Below are 24,827 nucleotides of genomic sequence, written 5' to 3' on the forward strand. Positions count from 1 at the left end.
TCATAGTCACTTCACCCCTACCTATATGTACAAATTACCTCAACTAACCTGTACCCCGCACACTGACTCGGTACCGGTGCCCCCTGTATATAGCCTCATTATTGTTATGTTATTGTGTTACTTTTTATAATTTTTTACTTTAGTTCATTTGGTAAATATTTTCTTAACTCTTCTTGAACTGCACTTTTGGTTAAGGACTTGTAAGTAAGCATTTCACGGTAAGGTCTACACCTGTTGTATTCGGCGCATGTGACAAATAAAGTTTGATTTGATTTGAAACAAGCCTAAACATTTCACAGACAAGTGTTGACTTTTGAAATTTCTTTAGTGTATTGGCAAAAGACGAGCACAGAGGAGATTCCAGTTCTGCCCTATCAGGTGTCAGAGGGTCTTTAGGACTCCTCCTTCTCGTCTCCGTGTGTGATGATGTAACACAGTGACTTGTAGTCGATGTTGCCGGCTACGTCAATTGGAGCCACAGAGAAGGCCTGATCCACCTGAGGATTTCATCAGGAGAGGACAGTGGGGTTAGGCAACTCATTGGGAACAGATCAAAATAAATGTGCACAGATATTGATTCTACTGTCCATTTAGGACTGCACTACTGATTGAATGATCGATCCCTCTCTTTCTCTAGTAATTTGTCAACTGTGTGATTTTTTAAAATGTATTATTCTTGTTAAAGAGGTAAGATGGAGTTAGACATTACCAACCTCATCTGCTGTGAATTTATCAGCCTGGTTCATCAGTAATCGTCTAAACCTAAAAAAAAAATAATTAAAAGACAGAACAAATCGAATAAACTAACATTATACTCTACGTCCTTGTACAGTTTGGCAACCTATGAAGAGATTCAAATGATACTGACTCATCCTTGTTGACGAAGCCTGTGCCGTTTGGGTCAAAGAGCTTGAAGGCAGCGAGGATGGTGTCCTCAGGGTCTGTGCCTGTAGGGGGAGAGTTACGGTATATTCCACAGTTCAGCTAACACGGACAAGCCAGCCAGCCAGCCACACACACACACACACACACACACACACACACACACACACACACACACACACACACACACACACACACACACACACACACACACACACACACACACACACACACACACACACACACACACACACACACACACCATCCAGCCTACTAACCAACAGTGTAACCCACATTAAATTACATAATATCATAACATTGATATCACAACATTCATACAGAGGAAACACTGATGAATGACTGTCCCTATGGCAAGATTAAAAGAGTCTCAGCCTTCTAATTGTGAAGTAGATTGTGTGCGATGTGGAGGGATGTTGTCTCACCATTGAGTTTCTCCCCAAACAAAGAGAGGAAAACAGTGAAGTTGATGGGACCCTTCCCCTCGTTCAACATCTCATCCAGCTCCTCATCCTTTACGTTCAGCTTTCCTGGGAAACAAAAAACCAAATGAATATACCAACATATGCACATGAACGCATGCACGCACACACACAGACATACACACATTTGTAAAGAGACTGAATACCTAGCTGTCCATAGGTTTCCCTCAGATCCTGTTTTTTGATGACACCATCTCTGTCTTGGTCAATACAGCCGAAAGCCTGGAGACAGACACAGTACAGCCATAAGTTAGTAACAGTGGTGTAAAGTAACTAGTACAAATACTTTGAAGTGCTACTTAAGTACTTTACTATTTATATTTTTGAGAACTTTTATTTTTACTCCTATACATTATCCCTGACATCCAAAAGTACTTGTTACGTTTCGATAGCAATATAATCCAATTCACGCACCTATCAGTATATCAAGTTATGTAGCACTATATTGGATAACTCCAATATGGTATCCTTCCACACAGCAGCATACATTCCGAGTAAGGAATGCAGATTATTCCTGTGTACCGGGTAGTGCTGAGGCTGACCCTCTTAAATAGCTGCCGCCGCACTACTTCCACCTCTTCCTTTTTTCGGCTCATTCCAGAGTGGATTCGCTTGGTAAGAGCTCTATGTTAGAGTGTATAGGGGCAGAAGTATACCCACAGCTATTCAATAGCTTGGAGCAGCTAGCTAGCTAGCCTCTCCATCTGGGTGCTCTACTGCCCCCGAGGCTCGAGGCTGTAATCGCTGACAAAGGTGCTTCAACAAAGTACTGAGTAAAGGGTCTGAGTACTTTTGTAAATGTGATATTTCCGGGGGGGTTTTGTATAAATTTGCAAATTTTTAAAAATCAATTTTAGAATAAGGCTGTGATGTAATAAAATGTAGATAAAGTCAAGGGGTCTGAATACTTTCTGAATGCACTGTATGTATAGAGAAATGCTTGTGTTCCTGGCTCCAACAGTGCAGTAATATCTAACACAACACACAAATCTAAAAGTGAAAGAATGGAATTAAGAAATATATATATACACATACTCTGGACTCCGACATTGCTCGTCCTAATATTTCTCTATTTCTTAATTCCATTCTTTCAATTTTAGATGTGTGTGTATTGTTAGATATTGTTAGATATTGTTTGATATTACTGCATTTTGCTTTTACTCAAGTATGACAATTGAGTACTTTTTTCACCAGTGGTTAGTAATATTGCTTTTTTTTGTTTGGTTTTATCTTCATCATAAAACAAGTAATTATTATGCAAATGTACTTTAGAGCAGTTTCCTCTGATGTCTAATGTCTATGAACCAGCAATCCAAACTACCAATATGGCACTTTTATGAATTAGACAGTGAAAGTGTAACTATACCTCCTTAAACTCCTGTATCTGGGACTGTTCGAACATGGAGAAGACATTGGAGCAGCTCTTCTGGGCTCCCCTCTGTCTCTTATTAGCAGCCTTCTTACTGGCCTGAGACACCAGGAAAAATAGACAGACAGTTACACATGATCTTTACTGTCACTCAGTCTGACCAGAGTGAGAGGAGAGAGGGAGTCTAACAAAAGCAGTTACATCAACATGTAATAATTGAACCATGTATTCTACGTGAAAGAATAATGAGTGATAAATTCAAACATGTCACATATACATTTTAGCCTCTTCTTCTTACACTAAAACATCCTAGTTTTACTTGACCAAGGTCATCCAAAGTCGGTATGATTTAAATTCAAATCAGCATGATTTACTTTCTAAGGACTTATATTTGTAATTAAAATAGCAGGATATTATAAAAGGGCTTTCAACACTGTAAAAGCAGTTCCAATAGAAACCTAACACCAGATTTACTCTCTACATAGTCAAAAACGCTTCTAATATTGTATCACAACAATTAACTCAATTCCAGATCAATATTACAGAGATATATTGCTCATAAGAAAAGTTAGATATGGAGAATATGGAGAATGTCATTTTTCTACTCACCATGTCTGTGTGTGGTGCGATGTCTCTCTTGGTCCAGGACTATGTGTGATTAGTGGGGAGGGTTTATATGTATGGCCCATCTTATCATCTGCTCTCCTATAATAAGCCTGCAGTGGGTACCATAGTCCCTTACATGGCCATCTCTAACCTCTCTCTCTCTGTGGGAACACGATAAGGACCCAAGGACCAGGATTCCACTGGGGTGGAATAAGGAGATAGGGAGAGATATAGTGCAGGGGGAGGAGGGGTGATACAATGAGAGAAGAGAAGGGAGAGAGAGAGAGAGAGGGGAGGTGGATGTGCAAAGATACGGTGAGAGAGCGGAGATGGCGGAATATGGCAAACGAGGAGGTGGGATTTAGAGGATTGTGGGTATTATGTGATGCAATGTGAGTATAGTCAGTAAAATCTCTACCGATGAAAAGTTGAGATGTTACCCATTTGTGTGGCTGTTGTTTATACTCTTATTTCAGTTGTGTTGGGTGTTTGTCTGATTTTGTGTTACTCACCTACTCTTAGGCTTTGCTGAACAGAAACATTACAGTTTTTTATGACACCAAAGTGTGTGGTCATGTACAGCAAAAGCCTAAATGTTTTATGATGATAGACACACCAAAAAATACATTTTAAAAATGTTATGTTATAGCAACTTTATTTACAACAAACAAAGCACATTCTCATTCTTAGATATACATATTAGCAATTAAGACCTAAACTCATCATACATACTTTTATAAAGAAGCATTTCATTTCCCACTAACAGTAAGTGAAAGACTAAACTGCAATACATTTGAAACGTATAATCCTTTACTTTTGAGTTACTGTATCTAAGGCAACATCTCTGGATTGTACGGACATCAGCAAACTAAAAACATACAGATGTCATAAATCAATGTCAATGCTTTTCACATGAATGTTATATTACAGTACTAACCAGGCTTCAAACACCTGCAATTAGTGGTAGCTTGAGAACATGTTATAACAACGGTTCAGTACTTGCTGTGACACACCACCTGTGCATTGTGGGTACTCCAGGAAATGTACAGAGACTCTGTGTAATACTGTACACTAGGAAAAATACTGATTTAACCTGCCTCTTTGTTTTCCATATTGTGTGTGCTGTGTGGTAGGGTTATATGTCAGTACAATGAGTTCTCCACACATATATTCCCTCTCTCACCAGTGAGGAGGCATGCTTTACTCTGTGAGAGCCTCGAGAAAAGGCCAGAGTTGGGTGACCTTAGATGGGGGGGATTCTTAATTGGACAACAGTCCGTCCTCTCCTCGACTCCTCTGTCCTCCTCTTCTCTGTGACCTGGAAACCGATAAGTCGTCAAGGAGAGAGTTCATTTGTTTGTAGGCGAACAGAGGAGTGTCCTCCTCACTTCTATAGCTTCCTCTCGCGAAGGATACTGAAGTGCATCCTCCGCGGCAGAGTTTTGAAATCTGCCCCTTTTGATTCAGCTGTTGTTCACTTGGAGGAGAAAAGCATGCACATATTTCAAAACAATACTTGTAGTTTTATCTATAAAATGTCTAGCACAACTAGCTACATTAGTTTTTACTACTTTACACCCCTGTAAACGTCATTTGTATGATGACGCGCTAGTGAAGAATGCATTTGTTTCCATGTTTCCTCCCCTCCTCTCCTCGATTACCGTTGACCTTTGTCAAAAGGAGGCGAGGCGAGGATGGAGGAGAGGATGCGAGTTGAGCAAAACCAATTGAGATTCTCCAGAGGAGTCATTTACTGTAGGGGTTCAGTTCAGCCTGGTTCACCTGCATCACCCCCTATAGGTGGGAGGCTGTTACGACCCTCTCACTGTGTCAGCATGCACGCTGCCATCTTACAGGCTACTGCAGAGATAAGTGCTGCCCCCCGTCCACTCCCTTCCTCTGATTGGATGAAGGTGATGTCACAGTGAGGCGTCAGCTCACGTACAACTTTGTGGAACCTGTCTTGGAAACTGTGGAGGGAGATCAACATCAGGGTTAGAATAAAATCCATGACATTTTCACTAGATATGACGAGCATCATTTGTATGTTACAGACTTAGTGACCCTCTCTGTCTCTCTCTCTCTGCATCTCCCTCCCCCTCCTCACCAGGGGTGGAGTTTGTAGACTGAGCCGTCAACGCCCACGGTGATCTTCAGCACCTCCTGGCTGCGGCGTTCTCTCATGCGATTGATTACGGCGGCTAACCCCGCTCCACACATGTGTGCTGCCCGCGTGGACACGCTCTCACACGCCAGACGCACTATGTCACAGTCCATCTCCGAGGGCAACACGCCCAGCGTGGACAGGATGTTGTAGATCTGCTTCCTGTCACCAGAGTCACTGAGAAACACACAGGGAGAGAATACACACTTAACACTTACTAAGGAACCAAGACTTACTGAGCGTAGCTTTACTGCCTCACACAGAAGACAATCACTGACACAAACTGTGTTGCTGTAATTCTAATAGTGTTGACAGATGTTATTGTCATTTCACGGTTGTGTCTTGACCCCTCACCTCTCTATCTGGGAGACGTAGCGCGTCTCCAAGCTACCGCGAGTCTTCAGCAGGTCAGAGGCTTCCCCGTTAAACAGCAGCTCTTCATTCACCAGCTTCAACAATACCAGCCTCACCAGCTCTCCCATGTACTTCCCACTGATCAACTTCTCATAGCTACAGACAGATGGAGGGGAGGGGGGCAGAGCGAGGGGGGAGAGGAAGGTGGACAGAGGAAGGGGAGAGACAGTAGAGGGAAGCCGCAGGGCAGAGGAGGTGGATGGAGACAGAGAGTCGTGCGTCACATAACACGTGAACCTATATATCCCTGTCATCATCATTTCCCAGCTAGGCTGAAGAATAAGAAGGATTGCAAAGCAGGAGAGCGATCTCTCCATCTCTCTGTCTGTGTGAGTGGAGAGAGAGATAAAGTGCTAGGGTGAGTGAGGCTCAGCTCCTCGGTTGCCTGTGTGAAGAGACTGTCAGAGCAAACGGTAAACAGCCATTAGCCTGGTTGAGCACTGGACAGGAACTCATTAATCTGACCCTGACGTATATGGGCTTGCCACTGGCCACAGCCAGGAAAACAACCTGGTTACCTAGCGACCACACAGGCTGCAGATCAGTCAGGTGAGCGTCATAGACAGGTGAGGGAGAGAACAAGAGAGAGAGAGAGAGAGGCACGTTTCCACCTGTGCTTATCCTCAGGCTGCATGTGCAGTGTGTCACAGAAACATATGCAGTGTGTCACAGAAACATGTGCAGTGTGTCACAGAAACATGTGCAATGTGTCACAGAAACATGTGCAGCTCTCAGAAACTCATTGGACTCTTACTTACTTTGAGCTTCTAAGAATGGGCACGTCTGGATACACGTGCAGTATTAGCTGGAACTACTGGTAAAAATATAGTGAAAGCAGGTGCTTCCACACAGGTGTTTCCTTGGTTAATTAAGCAATTAAAACATCCCATCATGCTTAGGGTCATGTATAAAAATGCCCAGTTGCCCTTTATTTTGTCTACCATGGCTAGAAGAAGAGATCTCAGTGACTTTGAAAGAGGGGTCTCAAAGGACCATAGGGGGTTTAAAGGGTGTGTATGTGTGTGTGTGTGTAGGCGTGCGTGTGTCTCAGTCACCAGATCTCAACCCAATTAAACACTTATGTGAGATTATGGAGTGGCGCCTGAGACAGCGTTTTCCACCACCATCAACAAAACACCAAAAGATGGAATTTCTCGTGGAAGAATGGTGTCGCATCCCTCCAAGACACTTATGCCAAGGTGCATTGAAGCTGTTCTGGTGGCTTGTGGTGGACCAACGCCCTATGAAAACACTTTATGTTGGTGTTTCCTTTATTTTGGCAGTTACCTCTAGGTACTACTTTCAAGAATCGATTCATTTAGCCACTTTTATGTCCATGAAAGGTTTTATCACCAGTGGAGATTGGAACACCCCCTAAACTTAGAAGGGCCTGGTTGATTCTTTGTGAAACAGACAGCTCTCCAGTACTCACAGTTGTTGTCCAGGGTTGAGTGATGTCTCATCCACCACCCTGTCGTACTCCAGTCTGAATTCCTCCAGCTCTCCGTTGGCACCGAAGGCCCCCCACTCTGTGTTCACACACATCCTCCCCTCTTCTCCCTCCACCAGCTCCACTGTCCGCATCTCCTCCATGTAGCACGCGTTACACCCAGTACCTGGGGACAGGACAATGCTCATATTACACTTGATTTGTGTGTTGTATTACAGACAAACACAAACATAGTTGGCTTTAAAGAGGGGTAGGGAAGGTGGTAGGTAACAGGAGATTAGTGGATGAGCAATCAATTTGTGTGTGTGTGTGTGTGTCCTCACCCACAATCATTCCCACTTCGCAGCTGCGGTCCTCATAGTAGCAAGATATCATGGTAGCAACTGTATCGTTCACCATGGCAACTATGTCCATCTCAAAGTCCTGAAGAGTAAAGGAACATTTCAGTACGGCTCTACTTACATGAATCTACTGCGCATGTTTTACAAATGTCTCATAGCATGTCTATCATAACATATCTATAATTGTGTGTATCGTAAACATAGAATCCTTATCCTGTAGTAAAAACCCTACCCCTCTCCTCTTGATGGCATCTCTCAGTAGTCCCACCACGTTGTTACCCTCGGCTCCAGACGCCTTGAACCCTTTGGTCCAGTTCAGTAGGATGCCCTGGGAGGAAAACACAGGGTTAGAGTTAGGGGTAGGGTTGGTAGCAGAGCTCAGAGGATGCTGGTAGGCAGAGCTATAGGGTGACAGGCTTATTGTAATGTCTGGAATTGAGTAAATGGAACGGAGTCAACCTTGTTGTTTCCATATGTTTGATGTGTTTCATACCATTCCATTCATTGCATTCCAGCCATTACAATGAGCCCGTCCACTTATAGTTCCTCCCACCAGCCTCCTCTGACAGACACTAACTCAGACAATCAGATAGTCACTGAGGTCAACTCTCTAATCTGAAGTCTCTAAACCTGTGTGGATCTTTTACTTAGTCCACGTCATACCTTGTCTATGTCCTCATGTCGTACGGGGAAGGAGAAGGTGAAACCCAGAGGAAGCTTCCTGTGTTTGATGTGATGTCTGTCCAGGAAGTCTGATATACACTCTGCAATGTAGTCAAAGAGCTGAGAAGAGAGAGGGAGGAGGGAAAAGGAGAAAGAGGGGAAGACGGAGAAATGGAAAGACAGGATTAATGGGCACTAATTACACTGGTCAGCACAGTGCACTTCTGAGTGAACACTTCTAAGTACACTAGTGCTGCACGCTCACCATCTCAGCCGTGCCTGTCATTGCGTCTTCAGGGATGGAGTACATCTGGTATTTGGTCTCCACCTTCCACCCCCTCTCCTCATCCTCCCCCACCTTCACCAACATCACACGGAAGTTAGTCCCCCCCAGGTCCAGGGCCAGGAAATCCCCCACCTCTGACACAGCGCAGCATAGAGAAGGTTGTCATAAAGGATCAAACACACACTCACACATCCAGGTTTTTTTGGAATACAGTCTTATTGTGGAATATGGTATTTCAAAAAGCCCTAGACACTGAATGTAAACTAGATCTAATAAGAAATGTAATGTTATTTCATGTTCCAGCTCTCAAGACATTACCATTCGGTACAAATAGACTAGCTATCATGAATTTACATTGTTATTTCACAAGAAGGCATTGAATAAATGGGTTGTTGAACCAAATCGGTGCCTTATGCGAGGTATAACTTGGTAAAAAAAACTTCATAACTTCACAAACTTCATAAAAAACATGTTTTCCAATCTCAAGAGGTAAAAAACAATCAAGTTTACCAAAGTAAGTGCCTATAAAGAGCCAAATAAAGTAACAGTGTTGACTGTAACAGGTTTGACTGTAACAGGTTTGACTGTAACAGGGTTGGTGATTTCATCTTAAATCAGCCTTAAATATGCTTGTGACAGGGAGAATGGAAGCTTGTTGTGTGCAACAGTGAGGGGCAATTGAATGCAAGCTTATTTTTTTAGGGGAAATTGTTAAAACCTTTCTAGCCTGTATGGGTAACAGTGTTGACGTGTTATGCCTGACCCACTCAGTTTTCCACCACAAGACACCAGAAAATGGCCCAAATGTTTAAAACCCGCTCACTATTTTTTACACTATGATTTTACTATTAGATGTTACATTTCTATAGATTTTTTTTTTTAAAGGAATAATTTCACCATATTAAAACAAGAGTTCAGTTCACGTAACAGGGTTGACCTTAAAATGAGGGGCCGATGTGAATTAATCAGTAATCACATGAAATAATTTATAATCTTCAGAAATGACTGTCAAAGCAACAAAATAACTAGAGTTTTACATTGATGGTGAAAACTTTGAGAAATGTTGTGGGTAAGTGGGTTAAAACCTTCCTAGAAGTCACAGAGGATGTGACATATTTCATATTGAAATTCAGATAAGTTGAATTCTCCTTGTAGTCTATATTAAAGGGCACTTCATTTAACCTCCACGGGATCGGTGTCCCTATACCGGGACGGTTGCACTAATGTGTGCTAATGTGATTAACATGACAGTTGTAAGTAACAGCAAACTTTCCAGGACATAGACATGTCTTATATGGGCAGAAAGCTTACATTCTTGTTAATCTAACTGCACTGTACAATTTACAGTAGCTATTACAGTGAAGAATACCATGCTATTGTTTGAGGAGAGTGCACAACAACAACAAAAATGTATCATGGCAACCGGTTTGATACATTCACCTCTGAAGGTAAATAATGCACTTACATTCTGTAATCTTGCTCTGATTTCCCAGAGATAAAATGTAGCGTAGTTTTGTTTAATAAAATACATTTTTATATTCAAATGTAGGAACTGGGTTCTACAGGTTAAACCCCTGCTGTCTCTGGCTCCACACCCACCCCGCCTGGCCATCTAGATGTGTGAAAGTTAGTGTATAAGCTAATGAAGGACATTCCTGGGAGTGTGTAAACTTACACTTTGTATTACCATATAATTTTTGCATGTTCTCTATAGTTATGTACTTGAAAATGTATCAATTGACCAATTCGGCACATTTGGGCAGACTTGATACAAAATATTGTCCAGTATTGCAATGCTTCACTAGATCAATCTGAAACTTTGCACACACACTGCTGCCATCTAGTGGCCAAAATCTAAGTTGCGCCTAAACTGCAATATTATATTATGGCCTTTCTCTTTCATTTCAAAGATGATTAATTTTTAGTTTTATAGAAAAAGCATGTTTTTTGTTTGTATTATCTTTAACCAGATCTAATGTGTTATATTCTCCTACATTAATTTCACATTTCCACAAACTTCAAAGTGTTTTCTTTCAAATGGTATCAAGAATATGAATATCCTTGCTTCAGGTCCTGAGCTACAGGCAGTTAGATTTGGGTATGTCATTTTAGGCGAAAATGGAAAAAGAGGGTCCGATCCTTTAATATAACAAGCTTTTAAAAATGCAATATTGATGCACAATTTCTACTTAAAATATGAAAGATATGCAAAAGGCACTCATTTCGTTGAGCGACCCAAATGAGGTAAATGTCTCTACCTGATCCCTCAGGAGTGGAGTAGACGTAGGTGGGCAGCATTTTGACGCTGGACTCCTGGTGCGTCTCTACACGCAGTCCCCGGTCCATCTCCCTCATCATCCTCTTCATCACCTCCTTCAACTGTTCCTTCTTCAGCCTGAACTCTGACAGGATCTGCTCCACCTGGGGAGGGAGGAACGAACAGGGTCAGAGCAGGTCTCATTCATAAAATACCTTTAGAATAGAATAACATTATTTCCCCCCAAGGGAACGTCAGGTGTGGCATTTCTCAAGCCCAAGGACACTTTACATACATACGTCACAAATAAAGTACAGCAGGGGTTCCCAAACTTTTGTAATCAACGGTCAATGTTTACTTTTTAAGTTGAGTCTATTACAGTCTATTACAAATCAGTCTGATAGTACTTTTGACGGTATTTCAATCTGAAGTAAGTATGGTTTGAAGGGACTGAAATGCATCAGAAAGGTATTGAAAAGTTCAGAAGATCATCAGGCTATAATGTTCTATAAACGTCTGTGTAGAAAAGAACATTATCATTGATGATGTTCTTTTTCCCCCAGTCTGATTTAGTGCATGGTCTCATCCACTTTGTTCTAATGTGTCCTACGCGGCTTGTGGGATTGTAGAGGGAAACTCAAGACACATACGTGTTCCTTCTCTTTCAGTGATGGGGGTCATAATATTTTGTAACTTAAACCGTTCAAAAGAGTGAGCCACATTTGTAGGAAGAAAACAGAAACCGCTCTGTTATTACAACCGCATCTAGTGGCTACCGGAGGTTACTGACATAACCCCGGTTCTATGAACCAAGCACATTTTTTTTACATTTGATTTCAGAGTTTCTCTCGCAAACCCATTTTAAATCAGGTGACCCCACATGGGTCGTGAACCCTAGTTTGGGAAACAATGGAGTACATCATTTATAGCACAATAAAGCAAATTGTGGAAAAAAAGTGTTGTGAAGGAGAGTAAGGGATAATGAAGATGTATTTAATATTTCACTTCAGCCCTTTCTCTCCATTTTTATTCATCTAAAATGTGACCTGCTGAAACACAAACATTGAAGACAAATAAAATAATGTAATCGGTTGAAAGTCAAAGAAGTTGCTATTTGCAGTATGCCCTGTTTGATGGTTGCTCTGAAAAACATCACCACCAAGATACACAGAATTTCATCCAGCTATTTCACAAAGAGGACAAAGTAGTGAACTGAACATCTGACAAAGCTTCTCACCCATAATTTCTTCTCAAACAACACGGGGCAGTCTGTGTGTGAAGACGAGTTAATTCAGACAACATTCATGCAGAACAGTATGAGTAATAATAGTAGAGTTGAAAGTCAAATTATAACATTATTAAGTCAATAATGTACAAATTATTTGAAAATCAATTCAAGTAACTCAATCCAAAGTCAACTATTCTGATGTTAAAACCTAGACTGGATACCAAAATTAGTTCTCATCTAAACTCTTCAGAAATGTGTGTCTTACCATGAGGGCAGTCTCTAGCACAGAGCTGAGGCTACAAGGCATCTTCCCCATCTGGCCCGTGTAGGAGCTGACACACGGCATCTTTTCTAGCCTTACAAATGACTCTCCGTGTGTATCTAGGTGTATGGTGTGTGTGTCTGCAGAGCCAGTGGACTGTAAATACAGTTGAATGAGGACCTCAGCTGTTTTTATGCTCTGGTAAAAGGGGCTGGCCTGAGAAGATGGTGGCCTCTGTACACACACAAACGCCCACACCCTAATGCCTCATCCCATCTGGCCAAGGACATGTGGTCAGATTAAATATCTATGACCTGATTTCAGGAGAGCTATAGACTGAGTGTACAAGACTGACTAGGTGAATCCAGGTGAAAGCTATGATCCCTTATTGATGTCACTTGTTAAATCCACTTCAATCATTTTAGATGAACGTTAAAGAATGATTTTTAAGCATTGAGACAATTTAGACATGGATTCAGACAAAAGATTTAAGTGCCTTTGAACAGGGGTTGATAGTAGGTGTCAGGCGCACCAGTGTCACGTTCCTGACCTGTTTTCTGTTGTTTTGTATGTGTTTAGTTGGTCAGGGCGTGAGTTGGGGTGGGTAGTCTATGTTATGTGTTTTCTATGTTGGGTTAATGTGTTGCCTGGTATGGTTCTCAATTAGAGGCAGGTGTTTGACGTTTCCTCTGATTGAGAACCATATTAAGGTAGGTTGTTCTCACTGTTTGTTTGTGGGTGATTGTTCCTGTGTCTGTGTATACCACACGGGACTGTTTCGTTTGTTCGTCCGTTTTAGGTAGTCTGTTCCTGTTCGTGCGTTCTTCTTCGTGTTATTATGTAAGTTCGTTTGTTCAGGTCTGTTGACTTCGTTTATTGTTTTGTAGTTTGTTCTAGTGTTCATAGTGTTTCGTCTTGGTATAATAAATCAGTATGTATTCATCACCCGCTGCGCCTTGGTCCGCTCATTCACCACAAGACGACCGTTACAGAATCACCCACCAAACCCGGATCAAGCAGCGGGTTAACGGGCAGCAGTGGTACAAGGAGGAATGGACATGGGAGGAGATTCTGGACGGAGAAGGACCCTGGGCAGAGCCAGAGGAGTGTCGCCGCCCCAAAGCGGAGCTGGAGGCAGCGAAAGCGGAGAGGCGGCATTATGAGGCGCTAGCAAGGCAGAGCGGCTGGAAGCCCGAGAGGCTCACCCAAAAATTTCTTGGAGGGGGGCTAAAAGGGAGTGTAGCTGGGTCAAGTTGTAGACTTGAGCCAACTCCCCCTGCTTACCGTAAGGAGCCGGTGAGGGCGGTATTGGAGGTGAGTGACACAGAGACAGTGAAGGAGTTAATGGGGAGATTGGAGGAGAGAGTTATGAGGGATGTACTGGTTTGGTGCATGAGGCACGGCATCCGTCCGACTGAACGTGTCGGTGAGTTGATGTCACCGGGAACAGCTCTCCATACTCGTCCTGAGGTGCGTGCTAGCCGTCTGGTTAAGACAGTGCCTACAGCACGCACCAAGCCTCCTGTGCGTCTCCAGAGTCCTGTGCGTCCTGTTACTGCTCCACGCACTAGCCCTGTGGTGCGTGTCTCCTGCCCATTACCACCAGAGCCTACACCACGCACCAGGCTTCCAGTGCGTCTCCAGAGCCCTGTTCCTCCTCCACGCACTCTCCCTGTGGTGCGTGTTTCCAGCCCAGTGCCTCCAGTTCCGGCACCACGCATCAAGCCTCCTGAGCGTCTCCAGAGCCCTGTACGCACTGTTCCTTCTCCCCGCACTCGCCCTGAGGTGCGCGCCCTCAGTCCGGTACCACCAGTTCCGGCACCACGCACCAAGCCTCCTGTGCTTCTCCAGAGCCCTGTACGCACTGTTCCTTCTCCCCGCACTCGCCCTGAGGTGCGTGCCCTCAGCCCGGTACCTCCAGTTCCGGTACCACGCACCAGGCCTATAGTGCGCATCGAGAGTCCAGTGTGCCCTGTTCCTGCTCCACGCACTAGCCTTGAGGTGCGTGTCTCCAGTCCGGTACCACCAGTTCCGGCACCACGCACCAGGCCTACTGTGCGCCTCAGCAGGTCAGAGTCGGCCGTCTGCCCAGCGCCGTCTGAGCCATCTGTCTGCCCAGCGCCGTCTGAGCCATCCGTCTGCCCAGCGCCGTCTGAGCCATCTGTCTGCCCAGCGCCGTCTGAGCCATCCGTCTGCCCAGCGCCGTCTGAGCCATCCGTCTGCCCAGCGCTGTCTGAGCCATCCGTCTGCCCAGCGCCGTCTGAGCCATCCGTCTGCCCAGCGCCGTCTGAGCCATCCGTCTGCCCAGCGCCGTCTGAGCCATCCGTCTGCCCAGCGCCATCTGAGCCATCCGTCTGCCACGAGCCATTAGAGCCGCCCGTGTGTCCCGAGCCATTAGAGCCGTCCGTCAGTCAGGAGCCGCTAGAGCCGTCCGTCAGTCAGGAGCCGCCAGAGCCGCCAGCCAGTCAGGAGCCGCCAGAGCCGCCAGCCAGTCAGGAGCTGCCAGAGCCGCCAGCCAGTCAGGAGCCGCCAGAGCCGCCAGCCAGTCAGGAGCCGCCAGAACCGCCAGCCAGTCAGGAGCTGCCAGAGCCGCCAGCCAGTCAGGAGCTGCCAGAGCCGCCAGCCAGTCAGGAGCTGCCAGAGCTGCCCTACAGTCATGAGCTGCCCTACAGTCATGAGCTGCCCTACAGTCATGAGCTGCCCTACAGTCATGAGCTGCCCTCCAGTCATGAGCTGCCCTCCAGTCATGAGCTGCCCTCCAGTCATGAGCTGCCCTCCAGTCATGAGCTGCCCTACAGTCCGGAGCTGCCACTCAGTCCGGAGCTGCCACTCAGTCCGGAGCTGCCAGTAGTCCAGAGTTGTCCCTCTGTCCTAAGCTACCTCTCTGTCCTGAGCTACCTCTTTGTCCTGAGCTACCTCGCTGTCCTGAGTTGTCTCCTCTATTTAGGAGGGTCGTTGGTGAAGGTTCCTGGACCATGGTCGGGGGCGAGGGTCGCCACTCAAGGGACGCTAAGGAGGGGGACAAAGACAGTGGTGGAGTGGTGTCCTCGTCCACCGCCGGAGCCGCCACCGGGGACAGATGCCCACCCAGACCCTCCCCTTGAGTTTTAGGGGTGCGCCCGGAGTTCGCACCTTGAGGGGGGGGTTCTGTCACGTTCCTGACCTGTTTTCTGTTGTTTTGTATGTGTTTAGTTGGTCAGGGCGTGAGTTGGGGTGGGTAGTCTATGTTATGTGTTTTCTATGTTGGGTTAACTTCTTCTGGCTGCAAGCCCGACGTCGGTACACTTATGACAACAGCCAGCTCAAGTGCAGGGCGCGAAATTCAAAATATATATTTTTTAAATATTTAACTTTCACACATTAACAAGTCCAATACAGCATATGAAAGGTACACATCTTGTGAATCCAGCCAACATGTCCGATTTTTAAAATGTTTTACAGCGAAAACACCACGTATATTTATGTTAGCTCACCACCAAATACAAAAAAGGACAGACATTTTTCACAGCACAGGTAGCATGCACAAAGCCAACCTAACTAACCAAGAACCAACCAAACTAACCAAGAAACAACTTCATCAGATGACAGTCTTATAACATGTTATACAATAAATCTATGTTTTGTTCGAAAAATGTGCATATTTGAGCTATAAATCAGTTTTACATTGCAGCTACCATCAGAAATAGCACCGAAGCAGCCAGAGTAATTACAGACACCAACGTCAAATACCTAAATACTCATCATAAAACATTTCTAAAAAATCCATGTTGTATAGGAAATGATAGATACACTAGTTCTTAATGCAATCGCAGTGTTAGAATTCTAAAAATAACTTCATTACGACATAAGGCTTACGTTTTGGCGAGCGAGTGCCCAAAACCTGGGCGCAAAACTAATAGTACACAGTTCGACAGATATATGAAATAGCATCATAAAATGGGTCCTACTTTTGCTGATCTTCCATCAGAATGTTGTACAAGAGGTCCTTTGTCAAGAACAATCGTTGTTTGGATTTAGAACGTCCTTTTTCCCTCTTGAATTAGCAAGCGCACTAGCCAAGTGGCGCGAAGCTCTCCTTCCTGAACAAAGGCACACAACGCAACACGCCTAACGTCCCAAATAAATTTCAATAATATAATAAAACTATATTGAAAAAATACTTTACGATGATATTGTCACATGTATCAAATAAAATCAAAGCCGGAGATAGTAGTCGCCTATAACGACAGCATTTCAGAAGGCAATTCCAGCTCCATCCTCGCTCTTTCCAGAAAACAGGAAATGGGTGACACGTCATTCCAAGAGGATTTATTCCAGCTCAGACCAAGATAAACACTCCATTTCTTCTCTCACTGCCTCTTGACATCTAGGGGAAGGTGTATGACGTGCATGTATACTAATACGTATCATGCCCATTTATAGGCAGGACCTAGAACAGAGCCTCGATTTCAGACTTTCCACTTCCTGGTCAGGAAGTTTGTGCCAAATGAGTTCTGTTTTACTCACAGATATAATTCAAACGGTTTTAGAAACTAGAGAGTGTTTTCTATCCAATAGTAATAATAATATGCATATTGTACGAGCAAGAATTGAGTACGAGGCCGTTTGAAATGGGCACCTTTTATCAGAGCTACTCAATACTGCCCCTGCAGCCAGAAGAAGTTAATGTGTTGCCTGGTATGGTTCTCAATTAGAGGCAGGTGTTTGACGTTTCCTCTGATTGAGAACCATATTAAGGTAGGTTGTTCTCACTGTTTGTTTGTGGGTGATTGTTCCTGTGTCTGTGTATACCACACGGGACTGTTTCGTTTGTTCGTTCGTTTTAGGTAGTCTGTTCGTGCGTTCTTCGTGTTATTATGTAAGTTCGTTTGTTCAGGTCTGTTGACTTCGTTTATTGTTTTGTAGTTTGTTCTAGTGTTCATAGTGTTTCGTCTTGGTATAATAAATCAGTATGTATTCATCACCCGCTGCGCCTTGGTCCGCTCATTCACCACAAGACGACCGTTACAACCAGTTTGAGTGTGTCAAGTACTGCAACGCTGCTGGGTTTTTCACGCTCAACAGTTTCCGTGTGTATCAAGAATGGCCCGTGTGTATCAAAAATCTAGCCAACTTGACACAACTGTGGGAAGCATTGGAGTCAACATGGGCCAGCATCCCTGTGGAACGCTTTTGACACCTTGTAGAGTCCAGGGCCCGACGAATTGAGGCTGTTCTGAAGGCAAAAGGGCTGCAACTCAAGGAAGGTGTTCTTAATGTTTTGTACACTCAGTGTATATTATGCCTTTCTATTATCATCACAGGTCAATTTGAACAGCAAAGTCTGGCTGTGACTAAATCTGTCACATGTGTAATGACCAACAAGATCTCACTGTTTTACCAATTTGACTTGGTAATGACTGGTAATGACAAACCCCAAAAGCAGGCAAACTAAATAAACGCCTCAGACAGAGGTAAATGTTGATCTAAACTAAAAGGCACTGAAAATACATATAGCTAAACTATTTTTGTTGCTTTTCAACAGAATTTTTTATTCCATGAAGTTTAATTTCCAATCTATATCTATGCGATGACCTGACTTTTATTTAGTAGAATAGATAACGTAATTTGACCTAGAAATAGTTGAAATGCAGATTATTGTCTTTGCTTTGAAAACGTGGCAAAGATGTGACCTATGTCAGCAGGTTTAAGAGTAGCCTTTGTCATTGGGTTCAACATGCACATGATTTGTGCCTGTATACGTGTACCTAGGCAGATCAGATACTGGTTGATGCAGGTTAATTTTGCGTTACTCAAAGTCTATCATTATTTAACTAGATAAATATACATCTAAATTTAGCACACTGCAAAGTTGAATGGCCCATAAAATCAATAATGGAGCGTTGTAGGCAAAGGGCTCCTGTGCTTATCACTCAAAGGTTATCAAAACTGCTCCAAAAATAGCTGTGGTGACCCTTTCCTCGGTGCCATGACCTCCTGGTTTCAGAGTAAATGCAACAATAATCCAGACAAACAAGTTGACACACACTGGGTCCACTACAATTCTTCTTATCAGGAGAAGGTTAAGAGATTAAGAATGTCTGAATTTAGTTCATTCAAACATTCTTTATTCTCTAACAGTATAAACTTGTGTAATAATTCATAAATCATTCAAGTTTGATTGACCACACACACACACACACACACACACACACACACACACACACACACACACACACACACACACACACACACACACACACACACACACACACACACACACACACACACACACACACACACACACACACGCACGCTGCTGTTTGAGAAATCCAGCCATGTTTGATTTGTGTCAGGTCCTTTTATGGATGAAACTTGAACGTGTGCCAAGTGCTTCTCCATAGCTGATTATGCCAGCTAATTGAACCCAGTTAGAGCTCTCCAGCTAGGCTGTTTGCTGAGATAGCCTGATGGACGAGGCTTCCATCCACCTGCCTCACTCATCAGATAAGACCACTGACTTAAAAATAAAACAAATATGTTCTATATTCAGAATATGGTGAAAGTAATCACTTAGAAGTAAAGCAAATATAGAACTAATTGTAAAATGACGCATTTAGAATGCTGAAGACAAGTAAAATATCCAGAACATATATCCAAATACCTGCTAATTCAATTGCTGATAACCACATTATCTGTTACACTGTTTCATGCTTTCGTGGACTTTTGCAGTGATTTATTCTTAAACTTCTGGAAACTCAGTTTGCTAGATAAGTAAGGTTTTCCATTGCCCTGGGAGGAGGTGAGATTTCTGAGACAATTTTAAAGGGCACTTTAGGGAATTTTCCATTAATGGATTAGATTATCACAATGACAATTTGTAACATTAAAAGCACATGGTAATAGTTTTCTGTTTTTACCTTGTCCATCGTATGAGGGTCCATATCATACATTTCCTGCCGGTCATGGGTGCTGTCTGCTGTGGAATAGTAAAGTGTTGTCCAGGTGGGCGACAGGAGCAGGTTAAAAAGTAGCGGTTCGTTTTAAAGGTGCTACATGAAGAACGCAGAAAACGTAAAGATAAATAACAAACTTAGAAAGGATTGGTCTTCATCTGTAAATACATAAATGTTTTTTTATTATTATTTTTAAACTATTTATTTAACATGTGTTGAACAAATGTCCAGTCATTTATGTCCAACCAATTCCTCCCTGCTGAACATTTTGTCTGCTGTTAGGCTAGTTATTTAGTAAAATAATCATTTAAAACAATAGCTAATTCAGTTAAAAGTGTTCACTCAAAGGCCTGGAAACAATTTTTCTTAATTCGTGTGCTTTTGCAGTTAATGATGCATCCACTGCGGCCGTTAATATAAGTGTACTGGCCAAAGGCAAACTATTCAACGTCAGGTTAAATCAAGTCCTTCTCACCTTGGTCCTCAGATCGTAATTTTCAACCAAATATGAATCTCAATGTGTATCCAAAAAATAAATGTTTTATTGCTTTTCCATTTGAGAAAACAGTTGCGTACGGTTATGGTATACAGCTCCAAAGCTACGTCTCATTGACTAGGCAGGGCTATTTTTTCCTGAATATCTATGGCAACCAAAACTATCCTATTCAAGGGGGGGGAAACTCCCCTCATCCTGCCACAACCACCCCGTCAACAGATGCTTCCAAGAACTCTCTTTCACAGTCTACATGCTCAATGTCTTTAATCCGTTGCCCTGGAAATCAATTTATCTGGACACTTCTGGTATGGAAAACACTTAGCACTGAGGAAAGTGGCCAAGTGGGAATTGTTAAATGGAGCAAAATTACTTAGGGAAACAAAGACTGGGGGTGCTGAGAAATGACAGTACCCTTAGGTCATCATGGCCTGTCCTGTTGTTGACATTTTACCAGTGTTGGGAAAGCTACTCTGAAAATATAGTTTACCAAACTACTACCCCCTGGGCACACCACGTCATATCAACGTGGACAACTGGATAATATTTAATTGAGACATTGACCAATGAGATTACAACCTACACTGAGTGTACAAAACATTAGGAACAGCCTTAATTCGCATGGATTCTACAAGGTGTCAAAAGCATTCCATGGAGATGCTGGCCCATGTAGACTTCAATGCTTCCCACGGTTGTGTCAAGTTGGCTCTAGATGACCTTTGGGTGGTGGACCATTTTTCTTACACACGGAAAACTGTTGAGCATGAAAAACCCAGCAGTGCTGCAGTTCTTGACACACTCAAACCGGTGCACCAACTACCATACCCTGTTCAAAGGCACTTAAATCTTTTGTCTTGTCCATTCACCCTCTGAATTGCACACATACACAATCCATGTCCCAATTGTTTCAAGGCTTAAAAATCATTCTTTAACCTGCTCCTCCTCTTCATCCTCACTGATTGAAGTGGATTTAACAAGTTGGATTATAGCTTTCACCTGAATTCACCTGGTCAGTCTATGTCATGGAAACAGCACGAGTTCCTAATATTTTGTACACTTGGTTTATATTCACCCTTTCAAAAAGACAGCCAAACATATTCTGAATTCCGAATGTGTTGTCAATACGCTGTCAACCATCTGAAAGCACAACCAAATTCCAATGAAAAACAATGTCAGATTTTTGGGTTAGTTGTCACCTAAATGTGCTATCATTGCAATTTCAGGCATTTAAAAGCACAACAAAGTTCAAATAGGAATACGAAGTCAGATAATTTGTTTATTTATACAACAATTTAAGGTGTTATCACTGTGCTTCATCTAATAGCACCACCAAATGTCATGGATTGCAGTTCAGATTACATAAAAAGTACATCAATGCTGTTCGAGATTCTATGCAGATTATTATAGCAATTGTGAAGATCTCCACAGATCTGTGACTTTGCATGCTATCTTGAACATCCACACATTCTATGATTACATTAGAGGACAAATATAGTTACGTTAACCTCAATGTGGCCATGGATGGTCAAATAATTTATGTTATGTTAGTTGGTAAGAAAACCTTAACTTTAGGCTATTTACTATACTACAAAAGTAATATTGAATTGTGTTTGGTTGTCAACACATCCAAATATCAACATTTGAAGAACATGCATCTTCTGCTTGGATAGTTACATCTGTGCCACTGATTTAGTTGCTTTAATTTCAAATTGTCTACAAATAAAAATTGACATGTTGGATTCACGTCTCCATCTCAACCGAAAATAAAAATGTAAGAATAGGACTAAATCATGATTTGACATGGGGGAAACAGAGGGAACATATACAACATGTAATTAGGGAATTGAAACCAGGTGAGTGTGAAAACAAGACAAAACAACTGGAACATGAAAAATGGATCGGGGATGGCTAGAAGACCGGTGACGTCGACCGCCGAACACCGTCCGAACAAGGAGAGGAACCGACTTTGGCAGAAGTCGTGACAACAATAGCACATTGGTAATAGTCTGTGACAAATATCAAAGCTAAGCAGGGCTTAGTTAAAACCTTGGATAGGAGACCAAAGGGATAGCTGTAGGTAGATCAATTATCCAGTAGGAGGTGCTACCCACCATTTTTTTTTCTGGTAGTGGACATAACATTGAAGATCTGACGTTGTTTCAGAGGCACAAATTGAAATTCTATGTTGAATATTTGTAACCATGATGACATAATCCTGTGGTTGAAATTTCATTCTCAAAACAACTTTTAGCAAATCCAACGTATTTTACATATAGATTCCACGTCACAATATGTTGACAAATTATGTTGAAACCAGGGGCGTCATGCACCAATTATTTTGAAAGGGGCATGAAGTAGATGAGGATCGAGGGGGGTGCTACGAATTTATTTGAATCTTACATTTTTAAAACACTGGAAACAAATTTTTCCTGCAATCTAGAGCCATGATCATTATGCCTAATTCTATGTACTGTGGAAGGACCACCAGAGGGCAGGCTGAGCTCACGGATGGTAGCCCAACAAGGCATGGGAGACAAGTGAACCAGAGGCAATTAAGCACAGCTGACACTACTAATGAGATATTCTCCTTCCCCTATAAGAGAGAGTATGGAACCAGCAAGAGGGGACTATCTCTGGAAGATGGCCACCGAGACAGAGGAGCTATCTAGGAAGAACCATTAAGACGGTGACAATGTCGTGACTTTTTGTGGTAATTTAGAGACAATCGTATTGTGTTCCTGTTTTGCTCTGGAGAAGAAGATATATGTTTTTTTCCTTTGGAGAGTTTCATTGATTCTGTTGGAGTGTTTGTGTTGTCCAAATGCCCTCAATATAGAACTTTGTTCAATCAAGAAAACCTACTCCTGACTCGTTTGTTCCACCTTCCCGCTTTAGAGTGACGCCCAATTACTTGGTCCGCTCACAGTACAAATCTGTATATTTTTCTACATAGGTTATCTAAGCATACTGTATATTTATAGAGAAAGACCGAACAGGCTACAAAGCTTGACCAAATTAATTTACAAACATAAAAGCCTGGGTTTTCTGCACGTTAACACTAGAAGTTTATTACCTCAAATTGATCAATTGAAAGTGTGGGTCCACAGCTCCAATCCAGATGTGTTGGTCATTACTGAGACGTGGTTAAGTAAGAGTGTTTTGAACACTGATGTTAACCTTTCTGGTTATAACCTTTTTCGGCAAGCAGATCTTCCTAAAGTCCTAAAGCAACGGGACTCCCTCAATCTTTCTCAGATTATTACCAATCCCACAAGGTTTGAGTCCAAACATCCGGAAAAGGCTACTCTCCTTGATGTTATCCTCACAAATAATCCTGATAGGTACCAGTCTGGTGTTTTCTTTAATGACCTTAGTGATCACTGTTTTACAGCCTATGTTCGTAATGGCTGCTCAGTTAAACGACCTGTCCTGATTTGTCATAGACGCTTGCTAAAAAACTTTAATGACAAACCTTCCTTCAAGACCTGGCCTCTGTAAATTGGTATAGAGTCAGCTTGATCCTCTGTCAAAGACGCTTGAACCTTCTTTTTTGATATTTTCAGTGGTATTGTTATTAACAAGAAAATTACAATTAAAATGAGAATTAAAAATAGGTTCAGACCCTGGTTTGACCGTGATCTGGCAGAGTTACTCCACCTCAATAATTGCATTTGGCGAAAGGCTCGGCACACTCATACTCAGGCTGACTGGCTCTCGTTCAGGCAAATGAGAAATAAGTACACCCAGGCTATCCGGAAGGCCAAAGTTAGTTACTTTAAGGAGCAGTTCTCTCTCTGTGGGTCTAACCCAAGACGTTCTGGAAAACAGATAAAGACCTGGAGAATAAACCCTCCTCCTCACAGCTGCCCATGTCCCTTAATTTGGATGATGTGGTTATGACTGACAAGGAGCACATGGCTAAGCTCTTTAATCACCACTTCATTAAGTCATGATTCCTATTTGACTCAGCAGTGCCTCCATGCCCGTCCAAAATTTCCTCATCTCCCACCCCTTCTAATGTGACTAGCCCAGATGCTCCTCCCTCTTTTTCCCCTGCCCCGCTACAAAGTTTCTCCCTGCAGGCAGTCACTGAGTCAGAGGTGCTAAAGGAGCTTCTTAAACTTCACCCCAAAAAACATCTGGGTCAGATAGTTTAGATCCTTTCTTCTTAAAGGTTGCAGCCCATATCATCGCCAAGCCTATCTCTGACCTTTTTAACCTGTCTCTCCTCTCTGGGGAGGTTCCCATTGCTTGGAAGGCAGCCAGTGCGTCGTTTATTTAATTGGCCTAACTATCATAGGCCAATTTCTATTTTGCCCTTTTTATCAAAAGTGTTGGAAAAACTTGTCAATAAACAACTGACTGGCTTTCTTGATGTCTATAGTATTCTCTCTGATATGCAGTCCAGAATCCACTGAGGTTTCTTTTTTTGAATTTAACTAGGTAAGTCAGTTAAGAACAAATTCTTAATTACAATGACGGCCTAGGAACAGTGGGTTAACTGCCTTGTTCAGGGGCAGAACAACAGATTTTTACCTTGTCAGCTCAGGGATTTGATCTAGCAAACTTTCAGTTACTGGCCCAACACTCCAATCACTACCTGCCCTTATGAATGTGTCGCCACAAACTTAAAGGTCCTAAATGATGTCACCATTGCCCTTGATTCTAAGCAATGTGCTGCTATTTTTTATTGACATGGCCAAAGCTTTTTGATACGGTAGACCATTCCATTCTTGTGGGCCGGCTAAGGAGTATTGGTGTCTCTGAGGGGTCTGTGGCCTCTCAAAGAATGCAGTGTATAAAGTCAGAACATCTGCTGTCTTAACCACTGCCTGTCACAAAGGGAATACCCAAATGCTCAATCCTGACCGTCCTACCCATGCTAGATTACAGAGGCGTAATTTATAGATCGTCAGGTAAGGGTGCTCTCGAGCGGCTAGATGTTCTTTACTATTCGCCCATCTTATAGGACCCATC

General features: G+C 42.9%; 2 protein-coding genes across 2 annotated transcripts; both read right to left on the reverse strand.

The window, feature by feature from the left end:
• Positions 1-306: 306 nt before the first annotated feature.
• On the reverse strand, positions 307-3,606 carry LOC120062793 (myosin regulatory light chain 2, atrial isoform-like). The gene is made up of 7 exons (XM_039012866.1): positions 3,361-3,606; positions 2,749-2,850; positions 1,529-1,604; positions 1,326-1,430; positions 869-947; positions 714-762; positions 307-497 (listed from the first exon to the last, which is right to left on the reverse strand). The coding sequence occupies exons 1-7, from the start codon at positions 3,361-3,363 to the stop codon at positions 393-395; spliced, it is 519 nt and encodes a 172-aa protein (XP_038868794.1). The 5' UTR covers positions 3,364-3,606; the 3' UTR covers positions 307-392.
• A 387-nt stretch (positions 3,607-3,993) lies between these two features.
• On the reverse strand, positions 3,994-12,574 carry LOC120063382 (hexokinase-4-like). Its single transcript, XM_039013735.1, has 10 exons — positions 12,426-12,574; positions 10,934-11,096; positions 8,655-8,809; positions 8,390-8,509; positions 7,959-8,054; positions 7,709-7,808; positions 7,368-7,551; positions 5,876-6,031; positions 5,465-5,698; positions 3,994-5,327 (listed from the first exon to the last, which is right to left on the reverse strand). The coding sequence occupies exons 1-10, from the start codon at positions 12,504-12,506 to the stop codon at positions 5,180-5,182; spliced, it is 1,437 nt and encodes a 478-aa protein (XP_038869663.1). The 5' UTR covers positions 12,507-12,574; the 3' UTR covers positions 3,994-5,179.
• Positions 12,575-24,827: the final 12,253 nt, after the last annotated feature.

This window comes from Salvelinus namaycush, chromosome 18 (assembly GCF_016432855.1).
Source record: "Salvelinus namaycush isolate Seneca chromosome 18, SaNama_1.0, whole genome shotgun sequence".
Taxonomy (NCBI): Eukaryota; Metazoa; Chordata; class Actinopteri; order Salmoniformes; family Salmonidae; genus Salvelinus; species Salvelinus namaycush.